At 40.7% G+C, this 13,330-nt stretch overlaps 1 protein-coding gene across 10 annotated transcripts in view; it reads right to left on the minus strand.

The window, feature by feature from the left end:
- Positions 1-617: 617 nt before the first annotated feature.
- ACSL6 (acyl-CoA synthetase long chain family member 6) overlaps positions 618-13,330 on the minus strand; it is a 64,617-nt gene continuing 51,904 nt past the window's right edge. For all 10 annotated transcript variants that reach the window (XM_067031550.1, XM_067031546.1, XM_067031553.1 and 7 more), the window contains 4 exons: positions 12,460-12,603; positions 11,335-11,436; positions 10,332-10,403; positions 618-1,086 (listed from right to left, as the gene is read on the minus strand). In XM_067031550.1, coding sequence (XP_066887651.1) covers positions 949-1,086; positions 10,332-10,403; positions 11,335-11,436; positions 12,460-12,603 — 456 coding nt within the window. In that variant the 3' untranslated portion in view covers positions 618-948. The remainder of the gene's footprint in view (positions 1,087-10,331; positions 10,404-11,334; positions 11,437-12,459; positions 12,604-13,330) is intronic.

Below are 13,330 nucleotides of genomic sequence, written 5' to 3' on the forward strand. Positions count from 1 at the left end.
AATTATTGCCATATGGTTTTCCCAGGCCTGGCATGGACACACTGAGAATGGGAAGACTGGAAGAACCCAGCAAGGAACATCAGTACATTAATTGCTGTCCACCCTGAGAAATAATTCTGGGTTTCTTCTCCCAAGTCTTCCCTAAAGGTCCATTCATTGCAGAGTCAAACAGACATCTTTTATAATTCATGTGGTAAGACATCCATGAATATACACATACGATCCTTGAAGTAGTTGTACATTACATTTTTTCTAGGTGGCTCCTTAATATTTGAATGAGCTTAATAAATAAGAAAAGGTATTGAAAGATCTTTGTAAAATGTTATGTAAATACATTTGTTTTAAGAATACTTGAATTTGCATTCTTTATAAATAAAAGTAAAAATTGGAGAGATTTTTTTCACGTCAATGAGTATTGTTATGTTTAAAGAATCTGCAGTTATGTAGAATGTGAGCTATCATGTTTTGTTTCAGAATGATTCTGTATTAGTTTTAATTTTTTAAGTCTGATTTAATTGTGATTTTGACCATCAGTTATTGAATGAGGTAGTCCACATTGCCTAGATATTTGCTGTACCTGGTTACTATTCCACAAATAATTAAGTACAATATATCAGTTATGCTTTTCCTTTATGTTTAATAGAAGTTCTGTGAACACTGAGAATATATTACTTTTAGTGGTACACAGTTCTTGAGAAAAGTCTTGATTTTTACAATGCCATTTGTGATATTTTTAGCAGCTTACTACAATATCATTGTAATAAAAATAAAGTGTACTCGGTGATGAGAGAGAAAATATTGTTAAAGACCTCTTGGGACAGGAAGAGGCTCAGTCATAAGGTCACGTGCTTTTCATTTTCAGCTGCATCATTCTGACACGTTACTTTCAAAAAATAACTATAATATTGCTACATTGTCCATTATACTGAGAAGAACTTCCCTTGAACTTCACATGGAGATTGAGTAAAGCTCTTCTATTTGTTTTTTGAAGTACTCTCTCAGCTCAGGTCTCTTAGCCTTTAGTGTTGGTGTCAGCAAGCCATTTTGAACTGAGAACATATCAGAGTGGATATGAATGGCTTTAACCTAAAAACCAAATGCAGAATACATCTTTATCAGGAATATAACACAGCATTCATAGCATACATGATAAAAGTAGACAGGCATATGGGAATCGAAATATTAATATAAAAACACTATGCCTATTTAAAAGTCAGAGTTATCCTAATAACATTTCAGCCTATTTGATATGTCTGAAAGCCACCTTTTTTTCCTTCTTACTCCTCCATTTAGCCAGTCAACAGAAATGAGTTAGTTCCTTACTCTGTGCCGGGCACTGAGGACACAGAGGGATCACGAGTGCCCCTGCCCTCGGGGAGTGCACACTGGCATCCAGTAGAGCAGACACACTGGACAATTATTAGACAATGCGGTCTACACAGGATGAAGGGCACCTAACTCAGTTATGGTGGGGAAGAGAGAGGAGCAGACAGGGAAGCCTTCTCAAATCAGGGGAGTGTTAAAGAACGAGTAAGAGTTAACCAGCAAAGGAGGAGAGGTGGGTGGAGAAGGGCATTCCAGGCAGAGGCAACCCTATGAACAAAGCTACAGGAGTGAGAAATGGCAGAGTATGAAAAAGGAAATCCAAGTGATTTCTGTTGTAGTTACATAAAGTAGGAGGCAAAGCAGGTGAGAGATGAAGCTGAAGTGGTCGATGGGGCAGTTTATAGAGGAAGACAGTAGGAGATTTTTATACAGGGCAATGACATGGCTGAATATACAATTTATAAAGATCTCTCCAAGAGAAATGTGAAGATGGCTTTTAAGAATGTTAAGACTAGAAGCAGGGAAACCAATCAGAAGGACCTGACCAATCCACAGGAGAGAAGAAGATAAGGGCCTGCACCTACAGAAGTGGCAGAGACAGAGACAAGTAAGCAGTTGTAAGAGCGATTCAGAGACAAATGGGCAGGATGTAATAAAGAAGGAGGCAGCCTTGAGGACTTCCAGGTTTCTAGCTTGGAGGGCTGCATGGACAGTGGTGCCATTCACAGGAGAAATATAAAGTCTAGGGGGTGGACATGACGAGTCTGTGTTAAAAAAAAAAAAAGTTCTGCCAGAAAATGTGATCACATTATTGGCAGGAGGAATGGAGGGATCAGACTTAGTGTTTGTGTTGCCTATTTTCATGAGGCAGATTCCAGGCCTCCTCATGCAAAGCCTCTTTGCAAGGCTGAATGGGGGACCAGAGGGATAGATGAACTAACCTGGGAAGGCCTGGGCAGTCTCCTCCACGTGGGATTCCAGCTGAAAGGGAGACTGTCAGTTCAACCAGAATTTTATGATCTGGGCTTGAGCTGAATCCTGTCTCTAAGAAATTGTATCCTGACTGACAACTGGGTCTACATTGCATTATTTTGTTGAGACAACAGATCCATATTATTAAATAGCAAATGAATTGCTATATATAGACTATAAAAAATTAACTCAAAATATATGTGCTAAATACATATATATTTTCACTTGTTGTTTTGCTTAATTGGCATTTATTGAGCAACTACCATGTGTCAGGTATAGTGTAAGGCACCAGGGATACAAAGAAGAACAAGACACAATCTCTGCACACATGGAGCTTACAATCTAATGAGGGATGCTGCAGTATGATAATAGTACTATAGGGACGAGCAGTTGTCAGTTGCTTTCCCAGTATCACTCCCTATCTTCCATGCTAATAAAACCCACGTTTTGTTTGGGGCCAAAATGGTCTATGTAAACTATGACAATCCTATGTCCTGATTTACCAGGCTCCCTTGTGGCTAAGGTGCAGTCATAAGATCCATCTGTGGCTAGTGAGAAGGGAAAGTTTTTGCTTTCCTAATAAAAGGTTCAGACATACCTATTTCTACCCACTCTCTTTTTTTTCCTTCCTTGAATATGGACAATGTCCAAAGCTGTAGCAGCCACATAAAGTGATAAGCCAACATACTAAGATGGGAGAGTGGAAAGATAGGCAGAGCCTAGGTCTTTGAGAACCTGTACCTGCCTTGGACTGTCTATCTTTGGACTTCTTATGTGAGAACACCACAAAAACACACCCTATGTGTTTAAGACCCTGAGGGTTTTCTTTTAGAGCTGCATTCCTTTCTGCTATAGCACCTAACCCATTCTCTGGAGCAGGATTCATTGAAAAGGGATGCTTGAGTTGAACTCTGGAGGATAAGTAGGCTTTGGCCAGATGAAGATAGCAAGGGGAAGGGAGAGGCTGTTATATGGCTCTAGGCAGAGGCAACATGTGCCAAAACACACTTGGGACATCACAAGTACAGGCTGCAGCAGGTGATACAACTAAAGAAGAAGAAAGAGATGAGGCTGGGGAGATAGGCTGGGGCCAAATTACAAAGGATCAATATGCCAAGGTAGGGATTTTGGAGATAATTCTTTTTTTTTTTTTTTTTTTTTTTGCGGTACGCAGGCCTCTCACTGTTGTGGCCTCTCCCATTGCGGAGCACAGGCTCCGGACGCGCAGGCCCAGCGGCCATGGCTCAAGGGCCCAGCCGCTCCGCGGCACGCGGGATCCCCCCAGACCGGGGCACAAACCCATGTCCCCTGCATCGGCAGGCGGACCCCCAACCACTGCGCCACCAGTGAAGCCCTGGACACAATTCTTTAAACAACCTTTAATCAGACACAGTACTAGAACGCATCTTTGGAAAGATTACCCTGTTAAGAGAGGATTGAAATGAAGTAAAAGTGGAAGCTGGAAGACCAGCCAAAAGGCAAGATTGACGGTGATTTAGGCTATAAAGTTGGCTGTGGAGATGGAAATAGATTTGGGGAGTAGAAAGGACAGGACTTAAAATTGGTTTGGGTAATTGGTAGAGAAAGAAATTTTAAGACTGGCTCTAGACTTCTCCTTGAGCAGAAAAACTGTAGGAGGAGCAGAAAGATTCTTTGGAGGCAGGAAGATCAAGTATTCATGTCAAGTTGGAAATGCTTCTGAGACATCCAAGTGGTTTTTGGACATTGGATATATTAGTATTAGTATGTAGGACACAGCTTCAGCCTGGGCTTGAGACAGAGAAGGAGTTTCTTGAGGAGTAGAAAGGAACTGAGGTGTGGGTTACAGAAGCCAGGAGAACAAGAGTGAAAGGTTACTGTGGCATATGTTACTGTCATATGAGAATTGTTAATTAAAATCAATGGATACAATCAGAAAATGACTTATTTCAAAAATCAGTCTATGTACCACCTCACACCCATTAGGCTGGCTATTATCCAGAAAACAGAAATAACAAGTGTTGGTGAGGATATAGAGAAACTGGAATATATACCCAAAAGAACTGAAAGCAGGATCTCAAAGAGATATTTGTACATCCATGTCCACAGCAGCGTTATTCACAATAGCTAAAACAGGGAAGCAACCCAAATGTCCATCAGCAGATGAATGGATAGGCAAAATGTGGCACAGACATACAATGGAATATTACTTATATAAAGTAAGGAAATTCTGACACATGCTACAACATGGATGAACTTTGAGGGTGTTAGGCTAAGTGAAATAAGCCAGTCACAAAAACACAAGTACTTAGTGTAGTCAAAGTCATAGGGACAGAAAGTAAAATGGTGGTTTCTGGAGGCCGGGGGGAGGGAGGGAATTGGGACTTACTGTTCAAGGGGTACAGAGTTTCATTCTACAAAATGAAAAGAGTTACAGAGATGGATGGTGGTGATGGTTGTACAACATTATGAATGTATTAATGCCACTGAACTGCACACGTAAAAAATGGTTAAGATGGTAAATTTTATGTTATGTGTATTTAACCACCAAAAATTTAAAAATTGGAAAAAAATCAATGTATGCAAATAGTTGCAAAAAATTCAACATGTCAGTGATTGTTTTCCAAATCTCTGATGCTAACAGTCTAGTGTCCTGGCAGGTGGGTATTGTAATATGACAAAGAAGTCTTTCTTCAGAAAATTCTCCATTGCATTCACTGATTTTTCAGATCGAAGACTCAATATACAAAGAAGACCCCTAAAACAGCTACACTTTCTACTTCTTAAAAAAGTTTTTAAGAAAAATTCTAACAAATTCTGGCATTTTTTAAACCCATGCTTGTAATTTTAAAATGTGATAATTTTCAAATGAGCACAGCATTAATAAATGAGATTCATCTTTGTCTCTTAGAAATTTGTTCAAATGAAGGATTCACTTTTGCTATAAAAAGAATAGCATTTTAAGGGATTCGTGTGTGGTGGGAAGGGGAGGACTGGACTTTAGGCTAAAATTAAAGCTAGCATTATAGGTAGCCGCCTCAACTTTACCTTACATACTGAAAGGATTTCTACTTGGATATCCAGTATAAATAACTGGAAATCTGAGGCTCTTGGCTAAAAAGAGGCATTATCGAATGTTTCAAAATTTGTTAAGGTTCTTGTAAAAAGTGTTTTGTTTGAAAATTCTCTCAACTCCAATATAAAATAAAATTTTTCTGAATTTTTTTCACGGCAAAATAAAAAAATAATTGTCTCAGTGTTTTTGATGCTCAAAGAAGCAAGGATTTGGTAAGGAATAGGGCTGCCAGTTTTTGTACCCTCTGGAATATACTTTGTTCCTAATTTGTTTTGATCAAACATAAATCATCCTGGGGATCCAAAATTCACTGGAAACAGGTCCCAAGGGAGACGTTTTCAGACCATAGTGCACTGAGACCTAGGGGTTCTGCCGTGGCCTCTGCTGGGGGGTGGGGGGGTGTGGAGGTGGAGAAGGGCATAAAGGTACAGTGTAGACAGATATGGGTGAAATGAGGTGGGGGAGAGGCAGAAGTGCATTGGAGGTGGGGTGGGGGAGGGATGAGTGAGGGGGCTGGGTTGAGGGGTGGGAGGTGGAAGACAGGCTCTGGCTCAAGCCCCAAACCTACCAGAGCAGAACTGCTCTTCTGTTTTGTACCTGCTCATAAGGTGCATATAAGATGTCATCTAAGTTCTGCTACTCAAGCTCAGAAACCACCATTTGATAACAAAACTAGCTAGCTTGAAGAAAATATGAACAAAATCCAAATCAAACTTAATCCTAGATACAGTGATTTAACTTAGTAACTCATGTTTACCTCCATGAAATGAAAAACTGGCAGTGCTAATATCCTTAATTTTTTTTAAGTTCCTTTCTGATAGAAACAGTATCACATAAAGACTTCTGGCAAGTGTAAACAATCTATCCACCTTCTTCTGTAAATGAAATTAATAATATAATTTTATAGGAGATGTCAATGCCAAGATACAATTTCTACAAGTGTCCTGGCAGCCAGGGTTTCAGCTCATCTGCATTCCTAACAGCATGTGGAGAACATGTGTAATTGAGACAAGAGTCTATGTTCAGTACAGGGACTTGGGAGAACACCTTTGAAAATTCAGCAGTGTCAAGCAGAAGTTTCAAACAATACAGTACAGGGAAGATGACTCTCATAGGGAGAGCTACATACACTATTTAGATGGTAAGTAGAATGTAAAAAAACACTATGATCTTAGGAAGAAAGAACTGCATCAGCTGGTAGATTCTGAGTATCTGTCAAACCAGCAACCTGTAGCAAGCCTAAAGTGCTGACTGGGACATCTGCAGTTCAGTGGCTCTCTACAATATAGTCTCTGCCTGAGGAGAGGAAACACAATTAAATACAGTGTTGAGGGAAGCCAAGCAATGTGGCACTCAGCTCACCTTTCAACCACTTAGTGAGCAGATCAGAGTGGCACTACTGCCAGTCCCTGCTCCAGTCTGACCTACAGCCCTGGGTCTATTTAAATTCTTCCATGAAAATACCTACACAAATTGCTCCAGTGACTAAAAGTCTAATCAGTAAGTGGGAAAAAATGAGTCAAAACAGTTCTTTAACTGACCTTAACTGTGGGCCCCAAACCTATAGTTAGTTTATTTTCAGAAATAAACCAATGGTAAAACCAATTTTCATTTTTTATAAATAATTACATATTTTCTAATAAAACCAAACTGTTGAATTATGGGGAAAAAAAGGAATGAGAGTCTTTAGTCTCCCTTTATGCCTAACACAACATAAAACTTGTTTTCCAGTTTGCAATAAGCAAAGTTTTTGTTGAGGAAAGAAGGAAGGAGATGCTTAATGTTACCTCCCTTTCTGAAACTACACTCTTGTCACAGAAAAGTGATTCTATAGTTCGTTTTTTTTTAATTTAAAGATACTATAACATTTAAATATTATATTGGAATATAATGCCTCAAAAGTGTCAATGTATGCCAACTCATTAAAGCATAGAAATTTTCATAATTCTGAAAAAAAATAGAGTATTTAAAATCTTTCAGGGCTTCCCTGGTGGCGCAGTGGTTGAGAATCCGCCTGTGGATGCAGGGGACACGGGTTCGTGCCCCGGTCCGGGAAGATCCCACATGCCGCGGAGCGGCTGGGCCCGTGAGCCATGGCCGCTGGGCCTGTGCGTCCGGAGCCTGTGCTCCGCAACGGGAGAGGCCACAGCAGTGAGAGGCCCGCGTACCACCAAAAAAAATAAAAAATAAAAAATAAATAAAATCTTTCAATGGTATTACTTCGTGAAACACTTTAACACACAATATTGCTTGTAGATAATAAACAGAGTGAATAATTTAGGACAAGAGAAATTTTTAAATTTTAAATTAATTAGGGAAATGCTCAATTCATTTCTGATTTAAAGGTAAATTGATTAGGTAAGTATTCATTTCAATGACAAGAAATACAGTAAAATATATTTAGCAAGGGCTTTGCAGTCAGAATTTGAAAACTGTCAAGTTTCAAAGTTCACTTTGTATTTTATATGCCTATGCAAACTAATAAGGCATAGAAATGTCCAAAAAAATGGTTAAATCACAGTAAAGTATGCTCAGATACTTCCCAAGAACCTACATATTTTAATTATTGATAACAGTTATTTTAAATGCTTCTTATCTACTCATTAAATCTCCATAAATTGATAATGGTTGGCCTAGTTCTAGGAATTGTCTGTTTCTGGAAATTAAATTACATTAATTTTTCATCTAATTCAAAGTTTCATTCAGATCAACACTGCCCAGTAAGTTTGAACTCCTAAAGCTTCTGTTGAATGATTTAAGCCTTGGGCTTGGATATCTATTTGTGGGGGGTGTGTGTGTGTAAAAAATTAGCATTAAGCCTTAATTGATCATTCCTTTTTGAGGAAAAGGGAAAAGGACTAGCTGACAATAGATTATGGATTAACTCAAGTAATTTATGTTGAGCTTTGGGACACAACTAGGAGCACACACCAACAAAGAGGAGAATGAGAACAGGGAAAATGAAGAGGTAACAGCCTTGGCAATAAAACTCAGGCCTTTGGGATGCCACATGACTTCTCTGTATTTGAGGTTACCACAGCGAGGGCCAATTATTAGAGCAGAAACTTTGCTTAAGGCGTATGGAAAGTCAAGAATACATCTCCTCTCAGTAAAAGCTCTAACTTGAGCAATGGTTAACACTGGAACCTTAACCAAAAGTTTCTTTTAAACATAAGCTTAAGAGTGGTAGTCTTTTCCAAGGAGAGGAATCTGTTACAATTCTCCACCTGCTCTGAGGCAGGTCATGCAGCCCACATCCAGCAGGGGGCATGCAAGCCTTGGGAATCACAAGCGTATCTGCAGGATCCCCAGTGCATCCCCAGCGCCCTTACAGCCATCCATTCAGGTAATAGGGAGCACAGATCAACCAGGTCTCCAACCACTCATTTGTGGCACCTGCTCTACAGGATCACATCTACAGTCACACAGCTCCCCATAATGGAAGCGCAATGAAGTCAGTTTTAGCAAATTTAGAAATTTAATTATCATGCCAGAACTGACCTTACATTCAGAAAGATAAATATGACTTGCCTGAATGCCTCAGATTTTATAATTTTTTAAAATAAGGATTTATTCATCCAGGCCTTATTTGCCCTAAAACACACTGACGGATGAGGGTGAAGCAGTTTCCCTCAAGCTAGATTAATGTAAAGATTCATTTCAAAAGAAAAACAATTCCCTCAAACCCTGAAACTATATTTATATTTCCTCAGTTTGAAACTTAATAAATTAAAAGTCTTAATCTGTGGACATGTTTTCTAATTGTCAAACAACTGCTGTAAGAGTTTATATTTAAAACCAGTTTTAAAATGTTTTTAGGTTAACATCAAAATGAACATATATAAAGGGGCTTCCCTGGTGGTGCAGTAGTTGAGAATCTGCCTGCCAATGCAGGAGACATGGATTCAAGCCCTGGTCTGGGAAGATCCCACATGCTGCGGAGCAACTAAGCCCGTGAGCCACAACTACTGAGCCCGTGTGCCATAACTACTGAAGCCCAAGTGCCCTAGAGCCCGTGCTCCACAACAAGAGAAGCCACTTCAGTGAGAAGCCCACGCACCACAACAAAGAGTTGCTCCCGCTCGCTGCAGCTAGAGAGAGCCCGTGCGCAGCAACGAAGACCCAACACCGCCAAAAATAAATAAATAAATAAATTTATGTTAAAAAAAAAAAAAAAAGAACATATAAAATTTAAAATTCTCATGAATTCTCATAAACTTTGCAAATCCTTAATACTATATTTGGGGACACTGTTGGAGAACCATTTTATGAAAAACAATTATATTATACTAGGAAAACACACACTAGGAAATTTTTTAAAATCAGCATATTAATACTTTTCTGCTGAAGAATTTTTCTTTTTGAATTTGTGACTAAAGAGGATTATAAATGGCATGTGTAAGTAGGACCAAGTACACTTATGAACTCAGTTACAAAAAAGAACCCCAACCTTGCAAAGACGGAAAGTCTTAGAGGTCTGCTGTGTCCACTCCCAACACACTCTTTGTTTCCTCCTCTTTGTTCAGGGCATGCTGGGCTGACAGATCACTGGCCCCAGGAGTGCAATCTTTCTGATGTCCTAGCAAGTAAGCTTGCCTGCTGCAGCCAAGAAGACAGTCCCCATAAAAATAAAAATAAGACAGGACTCTGGTCTTGAGTACTGCACGCAGCTTGGAGACACACCATGTAGACATGCTCTACCAGTTATGGCTAGGGTAATATTTCAGCTTTATGAGCATCTGTGATTATGAGGATAATAAGCACAGTCTCACTCAGCCTACGACCGATTTTACTTAGGTTAGGATGCAGGCTGTTGCAAAGTCAGCTTAGAACAGGCCTTCAGGGGTCCGTTAGTACACAGCCTGCCTGCAGGCCACTGCGTGGAGGATAGGGAATCTAGGTCAGGGTCACTGTTGGTTACTTTAATTCTCATCCCTGCATAAAGGGCGGTAACAAGTATGGAGAAGGTAACAGTTACCTGTTCAAAAGAATGGAGTCCACTTTCTTTTCCTAACCTCACCATATCTTCCAAAATGGCTTTCTTCAGCTCCTGAATTGAACCATATAGGTAAAATTACAAGGCAAAAACACATTTCAAAATGGAGATAGAAGAATCAATGAGTTGTGAGCAAAGTACAACTGGCAATCATACCAACACTCCCCACACCCTTCAAACCCCCAACTGGGGCTGAGGCTCCCTGGCAGCAAGCCAATCACCACCCCTCATCTGGCAAGTAAGTGCCCGCATGGCCTGAGGAGTGTCCAACAACAGGCTAAGGGACCACTCAATTTTGTTTTTTAAAGCAGACCTCTGGTCAGCCTAGTGAGTCTCAGGGGCCCTGTCACCCCCCAAAGAGCCCAGGGCCTGGTGGGAGCTCTAGGTTTCATGGCTGCTGCTAAGAAACAGATCATGTGACTGAGGGGCCGATGCTGAGTCAGGGCACAGAGATCCTCTTCCATAGGACAGTACATGTGCCAGGAGAAGGCTTCTGGAAGGTGTGAGCAGCAAATGTTCTAATCAGGGAGAAGTGTGCTACTTTTTCAATTCCATGACTGTCTCTCTAAGCCCAGTAGATACAAAAGCTACCTCACATTAGGAGAGATCAGGGCCAGTGAGTCAGAAGGCCTATTCTCACATCTGACACTGCTGTTAACCAGCTGTGTGGCTTTGGGCAAGCTGCCTCCCTCTCTGGACTCTCCTGCAAGCTGCAAAACAACAGCTCTGGACAAGCTTTCTATGATGTCTCCTGGATGGAAAATTCAATAGTTTATCAAGTGTTCTAAGAAGAGATATGAGCTCCTTCTACAACAATGACAAAAGACAAACCTCTGGTTTAGGATTCCCACCATTTATAAAATAAAGATAGAAATTTCCCTATAGGTTCAAATTTCACTTGGGCTACTGTTTTTGTATGTCCTCTCATTATGCAGTATCACAGAAGGTCCAGCAGTCTTTTGGGGAACAGCCCCAAGGTACAGACCTTATTTGTGCAGAGCTCTGCATACGTCCCTTCAATTCCTCTCTTCTGGGCCCAAGAGGGCATGACTTCCGGGTCGGGCACAACAATGCCCACCAAAAAGGCCTGCAATCCCACCAAAGGAAAACACCGTTATGACGAAAGCTTTTAAAGTGGTTATTTGCAGTCCAGCATTAAAACTAATCTCTTGGTATTCCTCAGACTCCACTCTTCTAAAAATATGTTTATGTTATGAAACATTTCCACCAACATATCACACATTCTTGACAGAAATATTCTTGAATATTTCTGATATATTTCCCTAACTTTGTAAAAAATTAATTAATAAAAAATAAGCTTAAGAAGATTAGGAATCAGTAAGGTTAATCCTGTATGTACCTTTGATTCTCATGCCAATCTTAAATGAGTACATCTTTAGGATACTAATCAACCAACTCTGTAATGTAGAACACATACATTTCTAAGGATTTCCAGATCATTTTGAAATTGATTCATTAGTATGGTCCTCATTCTTTAAGAACACCATTTTAATCTTTAAAGAATTTTCTTAAAAAATAATTTAATAGTCTTTAATTACATAAATCCAATGATACCACAGAATATATTCACAGTGATCTTTCTGACTTCAGATCTAAATGATACCAGAAAGCAGAATAAATATAAATCCTCTTCAAATAATTTAATCCTGTACTATATTAGCACATTAGCTTAATATATTAAGATATATCAATCAGTATCATTATTTGCAATACTGCACCTATTTATCTGTAAAGTTCTTATGTGTATTTCAAAATCAAAACAGCAGAAACCCTGAATCTTGCTTCAGCATATTAACTCAAAATTCCTCTTGGAAGTAGACGGAGCATAAGTTAAAAGTAGTGGGAATGTTATTACCACTACTTTAAGCAACTTGTTTACCTAACAGCAATTTACCCAACTATAAGCAATTAAGATTTCTCCCTTAGAAAGGCATTTTCTCTCATGATCCTATATGCCAGAGAATACCAGTATCTGATTGGAAATTAATGTTCATCACTTTAATCAAATACCAGTTACTTAGGAAATCATTCCCAGAGTACTCATCAGGCCCAAGGTATGTGTGGGAGGGCTGAGGCCTAGGGGACTCACCTTTAAGCTGTCCCCATGGACATACACTTGTGCAACAGGCTCACTCCGGATGTAGATGTTCTCAATCATCTCGGGTGCAATATATTCTCCCTGAGCAAGTTTAAATATGTGCTTCTTCCGATCAATAATTTTAAGAGTTCCAGCCTGTGGAATTGGACAAGTCGCTTCAAAAATGGCGGCATTCCCAAGCCTGAGCCCCTCACTCATTAGTGCCATAGCCCCTCACCTCTCCAACCCCCGGTCTCACCCTGCAAGCCCCACCAGATCTGCTCGTGCACCTGACATCTCTGCTCTCATGGAGCCACTGCATGGCTGGAGAGGGACGCCGTGCACAAGGGTGGATGGCTCCCAAGTTCTGCTGGGCCCTGAGTGCCCACTGTCCTGTCCCCTCACCATGTGCCTTACTCCCCCTCCCACCCCTGCCACCCTGGTGCCCAGCAACAGGTGCCCTCCTCCTCAGAAGGCCACCCACCTTCCCATCAGGGCTACTCTCACCCAGGCCCTCGCTCCAGCTGTCCCTTTTCTCAGCAGCATCTTCAGATTCTCCCCCTTGAACCATGCTTAGGCCACCACTCCCAAAGAGCAGCCTCTCCATCCTTCAGCACATAGCATAGCTCTGGCAGAGGACCCCAGGTGGCATTAGGAGCCCTCTCCCTCCAGGACCTCTGCAGCAGGCAGGCCACCCCTTGGGCAGTGAGTGCTTGTGCCCCTGGCCTCCAGGACCCACACTCACCTCCCTGACTCCCTTCAATCTTTTTGAATTTCCAAGGTGAATAGGTGGGTCTCTCTCCTTTGGCTCTTTCCTTGGATGTTGCAACTTCCTCACCTTCACTGATGATGCTCCTTGAGGTGACCACCATTTATCTCCTAA

Source organism: Kogia breviceps, chromosome 4 (genome assembly GCF_026419965.1).
Source record: "Kogia breviceps isolate mKogBre1 chromosome 4, mKogBre1 haplotype 1, whole genome shotgun sequence".
Taxonomy (NCBI): domain Eukaryota; kingdom Metazoa; phylum Chordata; class Mammalia; order Artiodactyla; family Physeteridae; genus Kogia; species Kogia breviceps.